At 39.0% G+C, this 23,433-nt stretch overlaps 2 protein-coding genes across 4 annotated transcripts in view; one reads left to right on the top strand and one right to left on the bottom strand.

Annotated features, from left to right (window-relative positions):
- APPL2 (adaptor protein, phosphotyrosine interacting with PH domain and leucine zipper 2) overlaps positions 1–9,278 on the top strand; it is a 33,944-nt gene extending 24,666 nt beyond the window's left edge. The window contains exons 10-21 of the mRNA XM_069002963.1: positions 1,977–2,135; positions 3,162–3,350; positions 3,669–3,711; positions 3,789–3,845; positions 3,959–4,047; positions 4,480–4,632; positions 4,760–4,809; positions 5,584–5,758; positions 6,379–6,415; positions 6,522–6,662; positions 7,338–7,385; positions 8,196–9,278. Of these exons, the coding sequence (XP_068859064.1) occupies positions 1,977–2,135; positions 3,162–3,350; positions 3,669–3,711; positions 3,789–3,845; positions 3,959–4,047; positions 4,480–4,632; positions 4,760–4,809; positions 5,584–5,758; positions 6,379–6,415; positions 6,522–6,662; positions 7,338–7,385; positions 8,196–8,324 (1,270 nt within the window). The 3' untranslated portion in view covers positions 8,325–9,278. The remainder of the gene's footprint in view (positions 1–1,976; positions 2,136–3,161; positions 3,351–3,668; positions 3,712–3,788; positions 3,846–3,958; positions 4,048–4,479; positions 4,633–4,759; positions 4,810–5,583; positions 5,759–6,378; positions 6,416–6,521; positions 6,663–7,337; positions 7,386–8,195) is intronic.
- Positions 9,279–9,768: 490 nt separating this feature from the next.
- WASHC4 (WASH complex subunit 4) overlaps positions 9,769–23,433 on the bottom strand; it is a 39,226-nt gene continuing 25,561 nt past the window's right edge. Inside the window, exons 22-34 of one of the 3 annotated variants that reach the window (XM_069002962.1) lie at positions 23,273–23,427; positions 21,672–21,746; positions 20,759–20,863; positions 19,206–19,340; positions 18,359–18,467; positions 17,606–17,672; positions 16,805–16,891; positions 16,146–16,293; positions 15,889–15,985; positions 15,213–15,409; positions 14,120–14,219; positions 12,845–12,920; positions 9,769–11,252 (exon numbers count right to left, since the gene is read on the bottom strand). In XM_069002962.1, coding sequence (XP_068859063.1) covers positions 12,853–12,920; positions 14,120–14,219; positions 15,213–15,409; positions 15,889–15,985; positions 16,146–16,293; positions 16,805–16,891; positions 17,606–17,672; positions 18,359–18,467; positions 19,206–19,340; positions 20,759–20,863; positions 21,672–21,746; positions 23,273–23,427 — 1,343 coding nt within the window. In that variant the 3' untranslated portion in view covers positions 9,769–11,252; positions 12,845–12,852. Of the gene's footprint in view, positions 12,921–14,119; positions 14,220–15,212; positions 15,410–15,888; positions 15,986–16,145; positions 16,294–16,804; positions 16,892–17,605; positions 17,673–18,358; positions 18,468–19,205; positions 19,341–20,758; positions 20,864–21,671; positions 21,747–23,272; positions 23,428–23,433 lie in introns of all 3 variants that reach the window. The other 2 variants (XM_069002961.1, XM_069002960.1) reach the window with 2 other exon arrangements.

Raw genomic sequence — 23,433 nt, forward strand, 5'->3', positions numbered from 1 at the left:
CCCAATTGAGTCCTTGACTTTAATGCTCCATACCTTTCATATTAAGCTATAGCCAGATCATTACTTATTCTTACTCTGATGGCACTTTAAATAATGCATACTTGTTAATTTGAGAACCGTGCTACAAACAAGTGCTTTGTACAGTAGATTATTTCACGAAATGATTCTTTACTTTCTGTACTTTTATACTTACTTACATATCTTTGCACACTCATTTGTGAAATAAATCCTTCCACACAGTCCATACAGCATTTGTACAGACTGGAGGACAGATTTTAAACTCCATTGAAATATTGTCTTTTGTTTAGTAAGTCTAAGGCATCTTGTGTCTTACAGGCACAGGGAGGATCCTGCCATTGGATCCTCACTGTAGAATAAGCCCTTGTTTTCCAAAGTCTGATGGGTTTGAGTTCTGGACAGTGTACAGTAGTAAATGGAAGCAAAAATAGGCTGCTCAGTTATTTTGCTGAGTCTGGTTTTTGTGTTTTAAGTCTGTCACACAGTAAAGCTTGAAAGTACAACTCAAATATAACTAGTAAAGGAGTGTGATGTCTTTGGAAAAACCGAAAGAGAAGCTTGTAAAATTCTGAATGGCCCTGTGCAGCATAGAATTAGTGACACAGGACAGGGTTTCGAGACTTCACTTTGCACAGCCACTGAAAACTCTGCTGCCTACTCCTCTCCTTCCTTAGTGCTGGGGATCACAAGGCCTCAGTCACATCTGCTTGCTAGTCAAGCTAAAAGCTTTTCACTTGTCAGATTTCTTCTTTTGGAACAACAAGCTGATGTGACCCATTGTGCAGCTACAGAATTTCAGTGGTGATGAGGTCTTGCATCTATTTAAGCTCCTTGTGAAACTGAGTCCTTGAATTTAAAAGCCACATGGCTCTCTGGTCCTGTTGTGTATACCATGTGTTTTATGCTTATGTTCTTCAAAAGGTTTAACTGCTTGGGCAGGAAGTAGGGAGGAAATTACTGTGGCATAGGTACAGGTATTAATGACTTTCTATGGTATGCAGCAACAAGAAACCTTATGCATTCTAGCCTGGATACAGTTCATAACTCCTCAAGTTTGGAAAATTTAATAATATCACCAGTAGCTGGGTACCAGCTGGACTTTGTCTCACTGTTTACAGCCCTTTCAGCTCAGTAGCCCAGCCATGTTTTCTACCCATCTTGGTTGACTTCTCCAGTTTGCACTTCACCAGTTTGGGTATAAGGATATTGGGGCAAACCATGTGAAAGCTCTTGCTGAAATCAAGTGAAACAGCACCCACTGCACTGCAGCATATCTGTATAGGTGCACTTTCTGGGTTAAATTTCCCACTGATACCCCTTCACAGTTACTGCTTTCAGCAAATTGGACTTTTACCAATATATTTAAAATGAGCTCAGTTTAGCCAAGCGTGCACCAAGGATGTTTTCTGGATCACACCAAAGCAGAACACAGTATTAAAAACAAAAAATTAATGCTAAAGTGAGACTTGAGATACTGGTTTTGTTATGTATTGTTCTGACTTAATGGAAAACTTACCACTGGAAGTCCAGGACCAGTTAATAAGTGGTCTCAAGGCAGGAATTTCTGTGTGTTACAGGCTTGCAGGAATTAGACAAAATTCTGTGAGAGCCAAGAGATCCTCTAGTACAGCCTGCTTTGAACAGTGCCACTACACCAGGGCAATGTCTGTATGTGTTCAGCAGTGTAAATTTATAGAAGCAATACTTTTACAAGCTCTCTCTCAAAAAATAAACTGAAGTCTTCTTTCTCAACACTTAAAACATTTCTCATGTGCTCATTTCAGTATTAAAAAACAGTATTTCCTATAAAGTCTATTTGAAAAATAAATTTCATCTTTGTACTACCCTCCAAGGTAATCTCAGCTGGTATTTTTGACTTACAGATGTTAGCTGTGTCCTGGTATAAAATGGCTAATGATGGCTTTGGGTTTCTTTTTGTGTTGTTGGTTTTTTTCCAGCATACAGGGAGAGCTGGATGCCGAAGCTGAAAAAATGAGACTATCCCAGCAGGATTTAATTGCAGTTAATGAATCTGTTTATACCCCAGATTCTGATGTAACTTCACCTTCTATCAATAGAAATCTCATCCAGAAGGCTGGCTACCTTAATCTTAGAAAGTAAGGAGATTGTTGTTATCTGCTGGTTTGTTCAGTGGCTAGATTTTTTTTTAGGGGGGGTGGTCATAAAGACTCCTCAGGTAATGATGTTTGAGGGTCCTAAATCGGTTTGGTAGCTCTACTTTTTATCTCCTGAGTACCTCTGTCATCTTTGGAAATGTGTTTTTGAAGCTTTAACCAAATTAGAGGCATTTGAGATTATTTTTCTGAAAACAGAAGTTTGCTTCTGATTGAATTTACCTACAGGAATAATTTCCTGCATTCAGCTGATTATAAATTAGAAGCTGATGAGGCTGGGTTCAGATTGTTCCCAGATCTTAAAGAAGACGCGTTGTTTACAAAAACAGACAGCTACATTTTGTAGTTAATACATGTTTTCATAAATGACCTCTTTTACATAAATAAAAGCTTTATGGACAATGCAAGTTTGTAACTTTGAATGTGTATCATATGTAGAGTTACCTCTGCAGATTCTACATATAAAATTTTCCATAACTTCCACAGGAGTTATGTATATTGCTGGCATATAATAACCCTCTTTATGTGATTGATTAAATATCAGTTTATTATTTTGTTTATCTAGTAATTTTTTCTTTGTGGGGGGCATCTATTAATTTCTCATAGTATTCAAAGAGCTGGATTACACTATAATAGGAGTCTACAGCTAAGCAAGAGATGGACTCTGAGATACTACTGCAGTAGATACTTTTTTTCATTTTGATTCTTTGTGCTGAAATTGCTCATAGTATTTCATGTCAGTTACTCAATACTCTTTTATTCCTTAACTAGAAGATACCATTTTTAACTTGGATGTTTGGAATTAATTTAATTTTTCAGCTTTCATTAAGGATTAGTTTCTGCTAAGAACAGGTGCTGCTTTTTCTTCTTAACAGAGACCCATCATTAAAAAAAAATGCCAGGGTGAACATAAAGTTCTGATTAGCATCAGGATGTGTTTGCAGTTTCATACCTGTTTGGAGTTATTCTAAACAGTAACGAGTCTTTATCACTGCATCTTCTCGTCAGTAAAACAGGTCTGGTGACTACAACTTGGGAAAGACTCTATTTCTTCACTCAAGGTGGCAACTTGATGTGTCAGCCAAGGGGAGCAGTAGCTGGAGGATTGATTCAGGACCTGGATAACTGCTCTGTTATGGCTGTGGACTGTGAAGACAGAAGATACTGCTTTCAGATCACTACTCCTACAGGCAAAGCGTATGAGACAGGTTTTGTTTGAGGACAGCCAGTCACACCTACCCCTTCAGATGCTCTTTCCTGTAAAACATGCTTGGTGTAGTAGGAAGCTTTTCTGGGTTTCCAGAAGGGTGTTTTCAAATTAAAAGCATATTCCTTCCAGTCCTCCCCCACAAGTGCCTGAATGGCACATGTGGTGTCTTTTAGCTGCAGCTTATTCATGATTTTTGTTCCTTTGGTGGTTAATGGATGCAAAGCTTGGTGATATTATTATAAGCCCTGGAGTCAAACAGTCCTGGTATCCACTGTTAGCACTTACACACTGTGTTTGCATTTTAGGGGTATAACCCTTCAAGCAGAAAGCAAGAAAGAATACGAGGAGGTAAAAATATTTTCTTAATGTTATTATTCTTGTATACAAGTGATCTTGAAGACTTCAATTTCATTTTTCCCTTCCAGTGGATATGTGCCATCAACAACATCTCCAGACAGATCTATCTCACTGACAATCCAGAGGTGGGAGCTTGTTGCCATCTTTCAGTCCATTCCTTCAACTTGCCCTCCCATTATTCTTCACATGGTAGTGTAAAATACATGTCTAAAAGAGCTGCTCTGTCTTGCTTTCATAGGCAGCTGCAATCAAATTAAATCAGACAGCCCTGCAAGCAGTGACTCCCATTACCAGCTTGGGAAAAAAACACGAAGTTCAGCACCCGAGGTAACGTTCTCCTTTGCATGGAGCAGGGACCATGTGCAATTATATTGAGCCTGGGGCTGAGAGGTCTTAAGAAGATGTTGGGATTGTCACTGAGAAGTGTAGACACAAGTGCAGGTCTCTGCTGGTAATGCAGCTGTGAGTATGGACAGGGCAGGGAGACAAGTGGCTACCTATTGCTGAAAGTCAGCCCACACTCAGAGGTGATCTGCATTCAGGTCTAATATACCAATGTTTACTTTTATCCTAAATAATATTAGGTTAAAAAAGTATTTTATTAGAGTCCTCAGTAACAGGTAAATAGGAAAATACCCTACGTGTCTGCAGAGGTTCAGTCCTGCTTTGGATTTTTGAATAATCTTGTCTCCCTTCCAGAGCAAAGGTAGGGTGTCACTGATTGATAGAAACATACTTTTTTTTCCATTTTCATTTTAGCCAGACTGTAAAGAATATGGAAAATGACAAAATAATTCCCAGTGAATCAGTTGCCATTCAAGACTCCACACAACTCATCGCTCCTGGAACACCGATTCAATTTGATATCGTGCTGCCTGCCATGGAATTTCTGGACCAGAACAGAGGTGGCAGGTACAGCCAGAGAGAGACAGTGATCCATCACTGTAACAGTGTGAATTCAGGCGAGATGAAGTATTGCAGCATCAGTTTGTGGTAATGACCAGAATCTGTAATTAAAACTTTAATTCTTCTGTCACAGGCGTGCAAACCCATTTGGGGAATCTGAAGACAGCAGCAAAGATGAGGAAGGTCAGTGCTTCTTTCATCCAGATAAAATTAGTCATGATTTTAGCTAGCCAGTGTTTCTTAAGAAAAGCACCTGCCACCATGGAGCAGAAGTAACAGATCCATAGTAAATGACCTTCTGTACCTGCACATATATAGGGCTTGGCTGTTCTCCTCTTCCCCTGTGCCTGGAACCCACAGCCCTGTCAGAAAACTGCTCAGAACCTACTGCTCTGAACATTCACCCTGCTTTCCCTTGCTCACCACCAGCCATGGAGGGAGCCTGTCAAGTGATGGCTGTGCTGCATAATGGCTGCTTAGTTGTCAGTAAGTCTTATGGTGACAGTCAAGGAAGGATTTGGTGAAAACCTCACTGGGCCCAGCTGCATGGAAGGTCAGAAGGAGATAAAAGAAAGGGAAGAATGTACAAGGCTTAATTGAAGCCAAGGCTTGTGCACAGTCCTAAATCATCACAGTTTATGTGCACCCGATAGTAAAATAGGCAAAGGAACTTTACTTAGCTAATCAAATGAAGCATAAAGGACCAGTTACACTTTTAAATCTTCCAGGCAACTGCAAGAACTTCCTTCCCCACCTCCACACTGCTGCCTGTTCACGCAGTTTGAAACTGGGTCAGGGCACTGTGTGACTCATGGCAGAAAGCCACCACTCATGACAGTCACCAACCACAGGCTTACTGTTGAATTTCCAGAGTGAATAAAATAATTCCATTGATACTTTGAGCTACTGGAAGACTGGAGTAGCACAGTGAAGGAAGTCATGGCTTTTCTCTTGCAGACTCCCTCCTGCAGCAGATGTTCGTGGTTCGGTTTTTAGGGTCCATGGCTGTTCAGTCCGATGAGACGTGCGAGGTGATCTATGAAGCCATGAGACAAGTGTTGGCTGCTCGGGCCATTCACAACATCTTCCGCATGACTGAATCCCACCTCATGGTCACCAGCAAGAACCTGAGGTACTGTAAAAGCCTTAGCTTGTCACTATTCTGTTCTCTTCATACAATTTGTGATTAATTATGTATCGTTGGTTTTGTTTTTCTAAGACATACACCCTTTGAGGAAGCAAGATCCTAAGAGTCACTTCACCTAGAAAGAAATGTCTTTCTTACTGTGTGATATCTAGAAATGATCCTCCAGATTAAGTTGTAAGAGCGTCCTATCAAAATCTAAGGGATGCAGTGGGACTGTAAGACCCTGCAAAGATACGAAACAATGGACTGGAAGATTTTCTTTCCTAACACTGTCCTTTTACAGTAGTGTCACTGTAGAATATGCTGATACCAGACATTCCCTTTAGCTGGGGTGTGTTTATGTCCCTCTGCATTTTTTGTCAACCCAGGCACTCAGGATCCTTTCCAGGTGACTCAGAAAGGTGCTCTGACCTTTACCTGTCAGGCAGCTGAGAGTCAAGGCCTACATTTGAACCTTGCCAAGCACAGCTAAAGCATCTGATTCTGTGCATGTTTCCTCATCTGTAAAACTGCTAGAGTTATTGCCTTTTTAATAGAAAGCCCCTTGAAATTACCAGGAGTCACTCTAAAATAATTTTCTTTTTTTCCCCACCATGTAATTGCAGGTTAATAGATCCTCAAACCCAAGTTACACGAGCAAGTGTAAGTAACTCTTTCTATCACAGCACTGAATCCTCAGTCACACGAACCTGAGCTAACTAGCTAACTTGAGCTGGTTAAAATAAATAAATTTATTTTACTTTTCCAGTTTGAACTCACCACTGTGACACAGTTTGCTGCCCATCAGGAGAACAGGAGACTGATTGGCTTTGTGATCCACCTCAGTGAGCCTCTTGGAGAAGAATCCATGAGCGCATATGTTTTTGAGAGCAACACAGAAGGGGAAAAGGTTTGCGTAACATTTAATAAAATTCTTCATTTAGAAAACAGGTCTGTGGCTTCTTGGCTTACACATCTGGGAAACAGGGCTATAGAAACAAGAGCAGCTCAATTTCTGGCCAAGAAAACCTGTGTTAACATGGAAGCCTTTACTGGCTTATGTCTAAAAAGGACCAAATGAACAGATAATGCAGCAGCATGTACAAGGAGGAAAGGATGGGATTGCTAATTCCAGCATTAAGAGAGATGGGAAAGTGCTGTCCAGCACCAGCACTAACAAAAGCAATGTCAGCTGTGTTGAGATGTGCAGCTGTGAAAATTTCCCAGACAAGGCAGCCGTGTGTGCTGACACCACTGGCTGTTCGCTGCATGCTGTAACAGAAACAGGGAGTGGGGTGGGGAACTTCTGTCCCTACAAACAGTAACACTCCCCCCAGTGTGGGAATCAAGGCTGCTGAATAAAACTAACCAGGCTGAGCACAAAGATTTACCAGCCTCTGTGAGCTTTGAAGCTGAACCCCAGGTAGTTTTATCTGTAGTTAGCATAGCAAATTGGTATTGCACCTCTGCTTTTAGGCCTGGTTTTAAGACTAAGTCTGCACTGACAACTTCTGTGGTTTGCTCTTAATTAAGGAACAAAAAAACTAAACTAAAACTGAACTTGACATGTATTTTTTCTTTGTAGATTTGCTATGCCATTAGCTTGGGAAAAGAAATTATTGAGGCACAGAAGGTAAGTTTGTTTCATTCCCCACATCTGTATGATACATCATGATCTGCTTTTCAGCTGCACTGTCCAGATACCTCTGGTGTGCATAAGAAAAAAGAACTGCTACTCCTCCTAAGGACAAAGTTTTGCAGACATTATTTAACACAGCAAAAATAAACTCAGTTTTATTTCACAGTAACATGATTTGAGATAAAATGTGCCACCCCAAACCGAATTCAGAGTTATGCAAATCCAGTTGTTCATGTCTGAAAGAAAGCTGTGAGCAAAGTTTTCAAAAAACCAAACCAACTCTTTGTGATGAAGCATAAATCACACAGACTGCTGTTTCACTGTTAGAAACTTAGATTCTTTCCTTCCCTAGGGATGAAAATCACAGTGTTGTTCCACTTAAAATGAATGACAGTTACCCTGTCCCTTGTAGATACATTTTATCTATATAGATGTGACATTATTATTTGCTGTATATTTTTGCTGCCAAGACTTAAGAACAAGTTGGGGAATGAGCCTTAGTCACAACCAATAAGCATGGGTATAATAAATAAATTATTTAGACTTTTGTTACTTTTCTCCTTGCTTTTCAGTAACTAAAGAACAGCAAAATAAAGGCTCAAAATTAATTACTTTTTTTTTTCTTATCTACCCAACGGGTCTTTAGTTAACCAAAACGTATTGTTTATGTTTCCAATCTTTATTCTAAAGGTTGTTTTAAAAAAACCTAAAAAACCCCAAAGTGGCAAAACCTTAGCAAGAAGTACTGGGAAATCTGTGTTCCTCAACGGCTGCTGCAGCTTGCTGACCTCTCTTTTTCTTCAGGATCCAGAAGCATTAGCTCAGCTAATGAAGTCTGTGCCATTCACAAATGATGGGAAGTTCATGCTCCTGAATGATATGTCAGAAGAGGATGGAACCATGCATGAAGGAGGGGAGGAGTCAGAAGCATAAGCAGCTCCTGTCACTTCCTGCAGCCTGTGTGGGAGCTGCAAAAGCAGGGAGTCGTTTTGCAAGAATCTCTTCAGTCACCTGCGCACACCTGAGGCCAGCTGCCCTTTCCTGCTGGAGAGCACTGGTGACTTTGCAGGGCATCCCTCTGGCTTTACAGTGGCAGCACAGCAGGACTGGGCCCTCGAGGCATTTTGCATTTGTGAATGTGTAGGGTGGAGCTGTGTCTGGGGAGCTGACAATCCCGAGCGATGTTTCGGCAGCAGCCCCGTGCTGCTGGTGGGCAGGAGAGCGCAGCTGCCGGCCACCGAGGGTTAACGGCATTCCTTACAGCTCCAGGGCCAGCAGCCTCTCATTCCACTGAAATTCGTGTGAACTGCCTGCTCCTCTGACAAATATCAGGCCTCAAATTTCCTACCATAGTCAATTTTTATAGTTTGCATGATTATGTGCATCTGAATGAAGGTTAAAAATGCACTATCTACTTTATTTCAGATGAAGTTATTTTTAGTCTAGTTTAAGTGTAACAAGATTTACCTTTTGTGTTAGCCTATCTACAAAATTTGTTAAACACTAAATTTTTCCTATTAATATAATCTATTTTTATATTGCATCTAGAATAAGCTTACAAAACAAATCTAAGTGCCTGCTCTTACCTTCCAGGGGACCACACTCTCACGTTCTGTAATTAAACAATGGACATAATGTATCTCCTTGATTTATTATTCTAAATACCACTGACATGCAAACCTCAGAAGTAGGCAACGAATGTGGCATATTAGTTGTGTGCAGTTTTTCTATGGCTAGGTTTCTTGCCAGAGATGGTAATAATAGGACAAATAAGTACTTTCATAGTAAGAATTCTTTGTATTTTTAACATTGTGGTGACATGCAACAGCTGAGTCTACCAGCAACCTTTGGTTTTAAGAAACTGAGCAATAAAATGTTAGATTACAAGTCCACAATGTATTGACAAGTTTCATAGTACCTTCCTAAGATTAGACACTAGAGAGATTTGGCTAATAAGTTTGTATTTTTTCCCCTCCTGAAACCATGAGCAACATTACTCTGCAAGAACAAACAAAGTAGACAAAATAAATAGCTGTTACTGGGGGGAGGGGTATAATCTGTAGTATAGTTCATATTAATCAATATAAGGTATCTAGAAAAAATGGCTGAAATTCCTCAAACTTAAATTAACTCTTCTCAGTCACTAGGAAACTAGATTTTCCATAAGCAGAATCTGTACAAGAGTATCTGAAGGATCCCGGATTGGAAGTGTTTGATGTGGAATAAATTTAATTTAACTGGTTATTGAATGTTTAAAAGTACCATGGAAGAAAACTGTTAGTAACTGACACAAAACCTTCTTCATAAATAAAAGCTGAAGCTGTCTTATTAAAAAAATTAACACCCGCTGAACTGGTGTTACTGAAAACACTAAGAATGAGGTTCTCAAAATTGCATTTATTAACACAGTTTTATGTACATAATGTTCTCTACTCACAAACCAAAGAGACTGGAGTAACAAAATACCCTTTTGTACAATGAGTTAGGAAACATTAAGTAGTACATTTGGTCCTTTGTACCTGAGAAGCTGAAAACAGCTGTTGATGGACGTCTGGTGCAACTCAAATTTCCTTCTGGTTCCACACCTGCAGAATGTGCCCTTCAGCACCACGGTGTTGCTGGGGCCACGCAGACCCTTGGTGTCAGGGCTGACAGGGTGTCCATGCTCTGCTTCCACCGCCCTGCGAGGGGCAGGGCACTGCAGCCCCAGGCTTGTGGCATACAGGGCACAGCACCGTCACAGGAGTGTGCAGGACCCCTGGCAGAGCAGCTGCTGCCACTTCCAGCAGCCTTGGCACAAGGCTGGACACCTGAGGGCAGTGGTGGCAGCTGCCTGCTGGGGGTGAGAGCCTGGCCTTGAGCCTGTTCTGACCCTGTCCTGAAGGAAAAAAACCGCTAGACATGTTTTATGTCCTTGCAGCAAATTCATCACCCTCCCTTCTGTCACCCCTGGGAATTCTGAGTGAGCACATTTGGTTTAGTTTAGGGGATTTTTTGTTTTAGCTCCATTGTCTCATCTCCAGACAACCAGTTAGGTTTCATTTGGTTCCTGTAATTGCAACAGGAGGCCAAAAGCAACAGAAAGAGTAGTAGCACCACAGCATGAATTCTGCACCCCTTCCATATCCTTGTAGGGAGACAAAAGGATTTAATGCAACTCACTGTCACATGTGACATCCAAACCCAGGACCCACCTTGGATTTCAGATGAGAAAAATCTTTCTGCATGTCTATGCTGCTACATGACAAAGAGAAAGAAGGAAATACAAACTACAGTCCTGTATTAGCAAGAATAGCTCTATTATCACTGTACATATTTTGTGTATGTATATATTTTTGCCACATAGAGTATACATTCAGTCCTCCCAGATTAAACAGGCATCTATAAAAATAGGCTATGTCTTTCCTCTGGAATTTCCATCACCAGAACCACGTGAATTTGTTAACCACCGTACATGAAGACAGTGCTCAGTTCACGTTATGTTCAGCTGCAAAGTCTTACCTTAGCAAGATAGTGTCTTTCCAAAAGAAAAAAAAAGGAGAAGGGAAAATACAAGTGCAGATTAGAGTGTGGGCTGTGTCTTGACTTCACACAGCACCCTAGCAAGGCCATCCTGGGGGAAAGGAACACCAGCTATGTGTGATTCTGCCGTTGCTGTGGAAGAAGGAAATGCAGCGCTTGGCCATTCCACTCCATGAACTTACATGACTTCAGCTGAGATGGGAATGTGGAAGGATGTGCACAGCAGCTGCAGCAGGATGGGAAGCAGCAGCAAGAATGCTGATCTCGGCAGTGCTACTGAGCGTTCAGTGCGGGCACAGTTTGGTCAAAAAAAGTGTACACAAATTAAAAAAAAAAACCCTGTATCAAAGTAAAAAAGCAAAAATATAAATCAAGTAATGCAGCATCCTTTAGGGCAGTTATAATGAATTAAAAATAAAAACTTTAATGAGCCCAGCTGATTTTAACAGTCCATGAAGCTTGTGTGTCGTGTTCTCAGAACCAACAAATGGAACGTTTGTATCAGTCTGGTCTTTCCAGTTGTGACAAAACATTCATCCTTGCTGTCTGAATGTTGAAGTGACTGGCAGGAAAGGACGAATCAGAAGTACATCAGGAATTGTTTTAACCAGTCACCCAAGAGTGGATGGAACAATTTGAACCATTAAAACAAGTATTAAAGCAAGTTTGGTCTAAAAAAACAGGAGTGCCAAAGAAACCCCCAAGGGTAGTTCTCTCAGCTGGACTGACTGGAGTAGTTTATTCTGGTTGGTAAGACCTAGAAGGGTGTTATGTTCTGGGAGATTAAAACACACCTGTGTATTTTAATAAAAGTGGTGTTTTAAGCTAATTCTAGCTACTTAAGTTAGGAATCCGAGTAACTCTTGCACAATCTAGAACCTCTACTTGCAGGCATGGACAGATGTTATATAGAGTTCTCACAGTGTTCAGCAGCTTCTGCGCCTGCAGTGCAATTACTGTTAATAATCAGGCATGTAAGACTGTATGAACAACACATGGTACAATAGACCTACAAAGGCTAGGAAATACAGAATTGAGGCTGAAACTTGCAATTAGGCACAACATATTCATGAACTGTAAGATCACTTAATAGTTACAGACACCCATCACAGTGTCTGGTCATAAAAGGAAGAGCTGATTGTGGTTCTGTCTTGGCTCTGGATTTCCTTACTTCTGTGGATGCAAATCAGACCTTCGGTATGAAATGAGAAGTAATTTGTTATGTTAACTTTCCTTGTTTTCCCATTCTTTGATAAGGGGACAAAAACAGGGGAAAATAAATGTCTGACAGGATCCTAAGTTCCCACAGTACAAATACTATCTATAGTAATAACAAGGTGGTTTGGAATGAAACAGTAATAAGCATTTCCATTTTGTATAATGGATTTAACATACATTCACAACATACACTGTTACACCCACAGTGTAACCTGTGACTGCATTAAATGCAACAGGACTGCACAATGACATGTCTGAATAATTTTTTGAACAACAGATACATCCAATATCTGGATTCAATTTTTTTTTCTTTTTGAAGAGATGCCAGTTCAAATCTTGGACCAACAGCCTATGGAGTTTGGATTTTTTTAAATGCTATGATAGAGATGCGAGAATGCATCTAGAAATAATTAAGAAATTTTTTTATCTGCACTCTGTACTTTAAAATAACTACCTCCAAGGTCAACATTTTATTAAATTATTTTCAATCTAAAGAAAGTGCTGTAAATAATACAAACTCCTGAAAAATAGGAGTTTCTACAGGAAATATAGACAAACACAGACCTAGCCTCACTGGATGCTAGTATACTACTGTACATTTCCTCTTGGATTTAACAGAGCAAGTAAATCAAATCTAGAACTTTTACCCCTACAAAGTGTTACTGATGAAGACAAGGACATGAGTTATTTGAGTAAGTAATCATCACCCATACCAGCCACGTCATTTCACAACAGGCTCTGCAGGCGTAGAGTTGGAAAGATCTCCGTTGCTTGCTTTACCAGATTCTTCTACAAAAATAAAAAATAAAGACATGGATCATGTTTAACACTCTATTCGAAACAGAACCCCTCAAATCTTAGCATATATATATGATGCTGATGTCATAGCACCACCTGATGCAGAATTTCATGGTCACCATATGCAACCAGACCTTGCAGCCACAAGAAGTCCTGACCCTATGAAGAAATTCGTATTTGGGGTGAAAGGTTCTTCAATCAGCAGTACTTGTCTAAAAATTACATATACAATGCTCACACATTTCTCAGAGTCCAAATATCATGGTGAAAGGCATAGATACTACCATGTTCAGAACTTTCCACCCTGGTATGCACCTCCAGCTTTACTCACTGCACAACACATTGCCTGGGGAACTGAACCGGTGTCACAACAGAGAATATTTAATCTAAAATATAATTAACTGATGTTCTTCAGAATGGTCTCCTACAGACTCCAGAACAGCACATCTATTCTTACCACAATACTTGGAGTTTTTTGGATTTGTGTTTGGTTTTTTTTTCTCGCACTGAGTATTTATTTGAGCAACTTCCCTGAATATGATCAAATATAAATTCATGCCAAAAGATTTTTTTTCTTTACAAACTGTTTTTCTCGTGTAGCAAAAACCAAATCTTTTTCTCCAGTGACTGTAATCTCACAGGTCAATTGTGCCTTTGTCTGAACCACAGTGGAGAATTATTCACCAATTCAATTTTTGATATACTGCTCCCTGAGTTTCTACTTGTGACTGAACTGCATTTCTAGATCTTGATCCTTAGAAGTACTCTCATTTCTTTAGAAAGGATTTTCCCAAGAGAATCTTTCAGAATTCATGAGGGAGAATAGACAAGCAGGAATAGAAATGCAAAAGACCCACGTTACCTAGTCAAGAGACCACACCCCAAATTAAGATCTTACACTTTGAATACAGAATTCAATAGAAGACCAAGTACATCATAATTATCTGAATATATATAGTAACTGCATCATCTGCCTATGAAAGTTGAAAACCAGCTGGTACAATGGGTGAAAATCACTTTATTTAACACCAGCTAAGGTTGTCATTGTCAACACTGGTAACTGACGAGGTAAGTGTGATGCTGATCGACCCATGAGCAAGAAAGCAGCTATGAATAAAACAAAAAGGACCTTCCCTATTAGGGCACACAATCTCCTTAGCCAAAATGTTCTACACACAGCATTCACTCACCTTCTTTTTCTTTCTTTTCCTGGCTTTCTTCTGCTGCAGTTTTATCTGCTCTGAAAAAAATTCTTGCACTACTTAGTGAGAAGTAAAGGAGTTCAAATTCCTAAGGGAAAGGAGAAAGAAGAGGAACATCAGAGTATCACGAGAATGTGCAGACCGATATAAATGGGATTTTTCAGGAGCATCTTAGGCACCTAGATTTCAGTATCTAAATCACTTAAATGCTCTTGAAAATCCTTCTCCATTCATACCTTATTCACATGCATTTTACAAAGCAAGTGTCAGCCTTTACATTAAAGGGCAACTTAAGCAAAGCAGCATCACTGCAATCCATCACTGATCTGCTGAGGCTGAAAATGAGGTTTGTAGCAGCAGTGAGAACTTAGAGCAACTTGCCCATGGAAAACTATGCAAGCCAGTAATTTAAATGGCTACAGGCTTGATCAGTGTCTGAACAAGGTTCAGTGATGTGGTTTTTTAAACACAGAGGACCAGACACAGTGCACACTCCTGGAAACCATAAGTGCATACAGGGCCTTATCTATTTCAACAAGACATTACAGAATGTAATCATGGGCTGTAAAACTAGCCAATGACAGATTTGTCCCATAGGCTTCTCCAATCAGAGTGAGGAAGCAGTACACCACAGACAAAACCTGAGCTTCTGGGCTTCAAAATTCAAGTGCACCTTTCCTCTATTTGACAGCTAATGCATCATTCCATTCAGCAGCTCAGAATTAACACACAGGCAACTCTGAGGGTTCACAGCGTTATGTAAAATCTTTGTCATAAGAAGTTTAACCATTCTCTCCTGTTAAAGCATTTCTGGTTTAGTTGCATTACATTTCAAACTCCATGGGACAAAGAATTCCAATCAACCAGGTCTTCAAATAGCACAAAAACTGATGGCATTCCCTTCAGGTCATACACCTCAAGTATTTATGCTCTTTTTGCATTTTTGCTGTAGACAATGCTCTGGATTTTGCTCTCAATGAGCTCCATCAGAACACAGTTACATGATTTGTGATGAGTAAGCGCTGAACCCAAAACAGAACAGAAATTGTTACCAGAACAGGTAACCAGGCCCGTGCTGTACCTGTAAACAAACTTCCAGCCGCTTGTGGGTAAGGTTCATAGTCTGTAGTAGTTTTTCATCTTGATTAGAAGACTGCACGTTCTGTTGCTTAGCTACTGCTCTTATTTCCTTCACATACTTCTCTCTAACAGACTGGAACCAGTGCAGAGAATCAAACTCCTGGTACTGATCCAAAAGCTTCAGAATGTAAGCCACACCTAGTCATTGACAAACCATGTACTAAAGTCAACATGCAATTTACAAAACATTTTGTGAATGTCTTTAATGGATGAGCCTAAGCTGATAATTTCATGCAAATATAATTTAAACTGTTATTAACTTAGAATTATCTATCAGGAAAAATCACAATAAAGAACAAGCTTAAATTTTTTAAAAACCTCACAACTTCTCCAAATACTTGCATTCCTTCTCATCTGGATGAGAACCACAAGTTTTGAAAGAAACTAGGAAGCACCAATATATGTTAAAACGGTCTGCTCCCATACACAGCTATTCCATGTTTAGGAAATTCTGAATGCAACCATAACCCTCAAATCCATTTTGCTGAAGCAAAGACAAACCCAATTAAATTATGGAATTTTTAATTATGGGAACAGACAAATTATAAACAGAACTTTTCTTGCAAATATCCATTATGTTAGCTTACCCAAAGGCTAGTGAGGGTGCTGAAACTTACCCATGGCAAACCCATCATCAGTGAAAGCTGCTCCACTTTTGTTCTTCTTATTCAATTTCTCCTTGCAACTGATTGAATGCTCTACAAAATTGAGGGTCTGAAAGAACGAAAGGCTGTCTTGGAATCACAAAGAGACTCACAGATTTCCCAAGGCATAGCCACACATGCTACTATAGTCTAATAACAAAATATTTAAACACAACCCTGATCTGACAAGACCTTTCTAAGGTGAGCCCCGGTGCAGTGCACACACTCACCAGGGGGGGAACAATGATGTAGAAGTTCCGCAAGTGCATGTTCTTTGGGCTGCGGAACTCGGGAGCAAAGACATCCACCAGCATTTTGAAGTACTCTGTTCCCTCTGCAAAGTTCCGTGTGAGGTCACTGAGCACAGAGTCCAGCTGCCTGCAGGGATGAGCAATGGGTTACTTGGTTCTGCTAAAAGTCCCTTTGCTTATCCACCTCAGGGGTAACAACCCTCTCTTCACCCTTTGCCTAAATCCACAATCCAGGATTTGGAAGGGTACCCTACCTCTACAGCCCATTTGGAATCATGTGTCTTTATTTAATTTTCTCAAAAAAGGTCTATGAATAGAACACTTGCAACTTTTTTATCTAAGACCCTGAAAATTTTAGAAGTAGAGCTCAGGCACACAGCGAGGAAAGCTTGTTAGCTCTTAAACAAGGATTTCTTCAAGAAACCAGGTTCTAAGTGTCTATTACTATCAATGCTACTTCGCATTTTCTAAACAACTGCTTCTATTTGCTTTGCTTAAAGCAAATATTTTTGCATAAAAGCAGCTGAACTTTCAATATACACACACACAAATAACCAATAGCTACATTTATGAATATAAAATTACAATTCTCTCATCCCACCCCTGCCCCAGACCTCAAAAGCATGATGTTAATGTACCTTGCTGCTTTTTGTGTTTCTTCTGAGAGTCCTTCTTCTTTCACCAGCTCTTCAAAGTTAACAATATCTTCCAGATCAGGAACAAACCTGAAAACTCACTGTTTGTTAGGATTATGCTCAACTGTCTGTGTTCACTGAAGTATCTACCCCAATTTATAATTTACTTAATTTCATCCTCAGGCTTTGAACTACTTACTTCAAATTATGTCGTATCTGTCACACCATTCTCATCCAGGCATTATTAACCTCACTTCTAAACACATATCATTATTTGTACTTCTGTTTTTACTGGACTACCATGTCCTCTCTCCAGCACTTGATACTCTTGGTAACTCTAAGTTTACTGTTACTTGCAAGAAAACGAACTATTCCTTATTATGTAAAAGTTACTATGTTTTCATGACCGTTCATAAACATAGACAAAACCTATACAGAAAAAAGTATGAAAGGAATGTGTTTTCCAAGTTCATCAAGGTTTGTATTACTTTTCTTTAATACACCCTTGAAATTATTTAACATCACAAATTGCTGGATTAAGGACTAATGTCTTACATGTGCATTCTATTAACTCTTTTGCCATGTTTTCCCATAGAATTTGTTTTATTTTTAGTGATTTATGTCCATGATTGTACAGTGCTGAATCCCAGCACTGTCTTCAAGAATTCCACTTAAATGAAGGCATATAAAAGGAACTTTTCAAAATGTATGAGGGATAGGTAAGGGCATAGGGAATATCAGCAAGAAGAGAGAGCAAGGGGAAGAGAAGGAGCAAAGAGGAAAATGAAATATTTGTGGGAATACCTAATTGCACTACTACAGCAGTGAAGTCCACCAGATCTTATCATTCGTACATAGCCCATAGCATTGCCTTTAAAAAGAAGAAAAAACAAGGAAGCAATTTATAATTACTTAAATACACACACACTCTCACAACCAATAGGAGCTATGAAAACGTAAATTAAAGTTGTCACATAGTTCTGGCAAAGAACTTTGCTCTGGTAGCCAAGTTATAAAAGTTAAATTGAACCCTGCTATCAAAAGTCTATGCAGAGAAATAAAATAAAAATGCATCATCAAGCAAGGGTTTGTTCACTTTTGTACAAACTCTTTTCACTGGGCACATTAAACGCTTGCAAGTTCAGATCAGTCCTGCACATCTACAGCATCAGTGGCTGAAAATAGCATTGTCACATCATGCATTACTCAAGGATACTTCAGCAGGATGAATGGCCATTTTTTGAAATACATGAACTTAACAGTAATTGGTTTTTAGTAGGAAACACACTCAACATGGATAAAAGTCAGTTGCATAATAAAGAACTGAAAGGGAACAGGAATCTATGCAATCTGTAACCCTGTTGGAGATTAGGACATGCAATGGCTGTTTCTGTGCAATTAGATGAGAGCATTTATGTAGCATGGGCTACAAGTGAATTACTTTCCATCTGACTGGAATTAAATCTACCTTTAGCCTGAGCTAAAAGGTCAGTTACTAGCTGATGAAGAACTCTTCCATTTAAAAACATTTATAAGATCTTAGATAGCATTTCATACCAATTTGACTTATGAGTTGTCTGAACTGGTCAAGGTAGCTCTGGCCATCCGGGGTTATTCCAAGTTTTCTGATGCCACGGTTGAATTTATCTGCTCTTTCAAAGGGATACTAGAAAAAAAAAATTTAGAATAATTTGTAAGAATAATTACCTACCCTTAGAAAAAAATCTTTTCATCACATCAATAGAATTCTATTTGTAATTTAGTTTTACCCCACATTTACAGCTTTATTTTTTTATAAATCATACACATGCTTTCTGTACTAGTTCACAAGGCTCATTTTACTGAGTCACTTCTGCAAGTTGACAAGTGAAATAGTTTTACTGTGAACAAGAAAGTATTCCTAAAACAAATAAGCCCTTGACATGCAAAGAAGCTAGCAGTCTATTTTACTAAATACATTGTCTCTCCCATTTTTGAGAAAATTTTCTAGCATGCAAAATCACTCCCAAATCCTGACATACTGGAATGAGTATTTTGAATCCAAAATGATCACATCATTTTGGATTCAATTCAAGTAAGCTTATTGTTCAAAACTGAAAACTGTTATGCATGAGTTGGACCAGAAGTTTAGAACCTCCAATAGACTACAACTCCATCAAATCATCCTTAAGACGTGGAGAGAATGATTTTAGCCAACTCCATATTTACAGAGCAGACAGAATAAAACAAAGCCCTCCTGAATACAGGCATTGGTAACACTGCATTTTGCTAGGACAGAAGCTGTCCCTTTGTCAGGGGATACACATTTAAATAATAGGAGTCTTATGGTTTGGTGCACCTTCAGTAACATGAAAGTAGCACTTCTTTTAGCAAATTACTCTACAGCCTTCAAAAACTACTATACCTTGTGATCATTTTGATCCTTGACTTCCCTGAAGAATCTGATGTCTTTGATAAGTCTGGATTTGATATGTTCATCATACATGAACTGGCTAAAAATGTAAAACTTTTTCCTCAAGAATTGGTAAGTGAAGTTTACCTAGAAGACAGAAAGAAAAAAAACAGTCAAATCAAGAAAGTTAGCAAAGTAACAAACACATCTAACACCCTGTTTTCACCAGATGCCTAAGTAACTTCTAATGCAAGTTCTCAACTTTAATTTCACTGTTTTCAAAGAATAAGGAAAAATGAAAAACCATTCTCCTGGAAGGCCTACTCTCTTCCAGGAAAGGCAGAGGGACCAAAGGACAAGTTCAGTATTTCAGTCGATCACCTGCCCTACACAGCCATTAGTTTGTTTGGAATATCCTGTAACTGTCCTTTTGAAACAATACAAGAATCAAGTTGAAACAGGCAGACATGACCAACTTCCTCAGTCTGTAGCATCTGCATAATCTCCTGGCACAATTTTTTCACTTCCTCAAAGTTTTCTAAAACATTTTCTCAAAAGGCAGAAGTACACTTCTATGGTACATATCTCAATACTTCTCATGTCTGCAAAAATAACTTCACTCACAATCAGAAGTGAATAAATTTACATCAAAAAATAATTTGAGTAGCAGCATTTTCTGAAAAAGTCCCCACTCTCCCACAAAAAGTGAAAGAAATCATTAAAACTTTATTTTTAATAATTCCCACTTCGAAAATAATGACTTGAGAGTGGGTTCAATATTTTAGCAAGTTCTTTTTTTGTTGTTTTTTTGTTTGTTTGTTTGTTTTTTTTTGTTTGTTTGTTTTTTTGTGTTTTTGGGGTTTTTTTTGATGGAGCCAGAAGAACAGAAAAAAGGAAAGAGCAACAGCGTGGAAGTGAAGCAGCAGACTGGAAAGCACTGACCTGAAAACACCTTTATCATTGTATCCAAACTTGAGAATCCCAGTGATAAAGTCCTGCTGTAGCAGACACAACACACCTCTTTGCATTTACCTTGCAAAGAGGCAAATGCCTTTGGCTGTTAAAATGGCCACCTACACGTCAGACATCATTAAAAGCCTTGCAATAAGAAGTCAGTTTTCCAACAAGTGATTAGAGGTCTGTAGCTTTTATTTTGCAAACTGAAAAGCTGATTGTTCTTAAGCATAGCAATTACAAGAAGAACTTAAAAAATTAACATTACATTTTCTCAAGATTTGCTTTAACTACAGCAAAAGTACCTGTCTACTAAGCAGCAAATCAGGGCATAATATCAAGAACAGTCCAACCAGAACATCTGTCTCTCCTTTGATGTAGTTTTAGATCTCTTCATTAACTTTTATGTAGCAACTGGAAGTGATAACACTCCCAACAGATTGTGATATCGATTTGTGCCACGTCCAAGAACTGATTTATTAATTCACACAGAACATTACTACTGCATTATTAAAACTGCATAACCAAATAAACTACTAGGAGATGCAAGGAGGAGGTTTATGTGCATAATCACAAACAAGTAATCCAACAACAGTGCAAAAGATACTCACTGTTGTGTTCATGATTCCTGTTCCGTGAGTTCGAATTGAATTAGCAATGTGTCGGATATTGATGGTGTTCAAGTGTTTGTTATTACTTGTTCTTTCAATGAAGATCTGGGAGGCAGGGAGGGAAAAATAAAGTTAATTACCTAAACCTGGTTCTGTGATAAATTACTGATCTAAATAGCCTATACCTTATTTCTGAGAGCAGCTGATACCTGGTGCTTAGGGAAAGAACCAAGAAAATACAGCATGGATACAATGAACTTTATCTGGTAAATTTTTCTGATTTCTACAGCTGTGATTCAACAATTCCAAGGCAGATGTTGCACTCAAGACTCCCATATTTATTGAGATTATATGCTACATTAAGGTGTCTAAACTCTTTTGGCACCTGTTTGTACTTTTGACCCCACACAGACCACAACAATGAGTTCCACTACTGAATTATGAGCTATGAAAAAAAGTACTTCTTTCAGGAAGCCACTCATTTTTGTAGTGGGCTCCTCATTCTCACATTGTGAGAAACCCCAAAGGTTTGCTCTCTGTCCATGTTCTCCATGTCAGCCACTGCTTCATCTCTCCAATAACCCATTTTCAGATACACATTTTTCAAGCTCAGAAATCATGTACTTACTATGTCCTTATAGAGCAGCCAATTATCCTTGCTGCCTTCTAGCTTCACTAGAAAATTGACATGGAGTGATCCTACTGCCATAACATATCCAAAACATGCTACACAACAATCTAGAAGACCAAGCCACAGCATCCCCAAGGATATTTATCTAAAGTAGCAATACTATTTTATAGCCTCTCACTACGCATGTTCAGCCTGGACTTTTCTTTAATGTACTCTACTCTGCATTTCACAGTCCCTTCAAACTGGAGCCAATTGCCTGGAAAAGTGTGGGAAATACCTTACCTGATTGTTCAGATTGTAGAGGTAGCGGGATACAAAAACATGAATATTTCTCATGATTTCCAAAACATCCAGACCCTGAAACAATATTATTTATTGAGAATTACTATGGTAAAACTTCTTCAAGAACTACTGACACATCTAACCACTAAGGTGCAGAAATACTGTTTCTGCAGTTACTTGAAGGTATTTTAGGAAGCAGTGTTTCTCTGCAAAATGAAGAACCTCTTAACACTTTTTGTTCAGTGTCTGTAAGATAATGCTTAGAGGAGAAAAAAGCAGCTCAGCCCATGTTTTAACATTTACACTCCTGCCTCTTTCTTTCCAGCTTCCCCTGAAAGAGAGGAATCCTCCAGCCTACTCCACAAGGCACAATTAAACAATAAAAAAACTAAAAATTGAGATTTGTCTGATTTCAGATTCTAAAATATAGAATCTTGCCTTAGAGATTTCTACAGACATATAGATGTCTATGGAGAAATAAGCACCTAGCTACTTTTATTTAATATTGTTTAGCCCAACCTAAAAGACTGAGGTTTGCTATTTACAATATAAATTTTACAATTGTTTACACATTTTTCCCTAAGGAATCCCTGAATTATCATTGTGCCTAGAGATGATGCTATTTAATTTATATACCCTATTTCCAGTTGTGCCAGGGATTTTATCAGGCTTTTGAGGCTGGGGGTTATGAAGTGTGGGGTGTCTTTGTTTTGAAGTAAAGCTCATACCAGAATGAATGTTATGAAACCAATGTCGTGAAATTGTTTAATTCTTTGTAACAATGTGCTGACCAAATATAGCCAGTAGAAAACCAAAGCTGGAAACAGAAGCTCATCTACAGCACTTTTGTGCCAAAAATCCAGCTGGAGTACTTAGTTCTACACCCTCTTTCAACTTAGGAAGACACAGCCATCACAAACATTAGCAAAAAAGGGGCTGTACTTGTAAGAGCTTTCACCAATGTGTTAACCCAAATGAGGGAATGAAGCAAACTGCCAAAAATATCCAAGATATTAAAACTCTTGAAGGAAAGGCTTTGAAATATAGACCCTGTAACAGTGAATATCATCACCATTAACTTGATGGCACTACAACTTTATTCTGAATGGCACCATGTTTAGCAGCTTTTAGGAGGCTCTAAGTCACTCTCCTATAATCTAATTCACAGATGTCCAAAAGTCCTCCATGACCAGCCTGGGAAATAGTTTCTCTTGATGATCACAAAGCAGAACCTGCTAAAAAGCTAGCAATAAACTAGGGGAAAAGACTCACCACTCAAAGGTCATTCCATACTTGTAACAGTTGTCTGGATCTACTGCTTGCCAAATTGCTAACTGAATTTTCAAGAAAACATTCTCTGACTTTGCATACTCAATTCATTTCATTATGTTAAAAAAATGAACAATACAAGCCCAACATGATATTAACTGATATCAGTGTGATCTCCAAAGGTAGATAAAGATCCTGCCTCACAAATCAACCAGAAATTAAAGGTCACTTATTCCAAAGAGTTCTCTGCTCTTGGGTACTTTAATTTCAATGACTCAGTCCTATGACAGTGGAATGGAAGAAGCTCTATTCCTGTCCTGTGGGCACTGTACCTGCTCCAGAGTCTGGCTGGGAAGGTGTGCCTCAGTCATACTTAAACCATAGCGCTGGGTTGCCAAGTTTCTCATCTCACTGTAGGTGGCCCAGTCATGAAGAGCTACGGTCGTTAAGTTGTAGAAGGTCTTGTCCAAGTAATGAGTTACATAAGCTGTGA

This window comes from Aphelocoma coerulescens, chromosome 1A, assembly GCF_041296385.1.
Source record: "Aphelocoma coerulescens isolate FSJ_1873_10779 chromosome 1A, UR_Acoe_1.0, whole genome shotgun sequence".
Taxonomy (NCBI): Eukaryota; Metazoa; Chordata; class Aves; order Passeriformes; family Corvidae; genus Aphelocoma; species Aphelocoma coerulescens.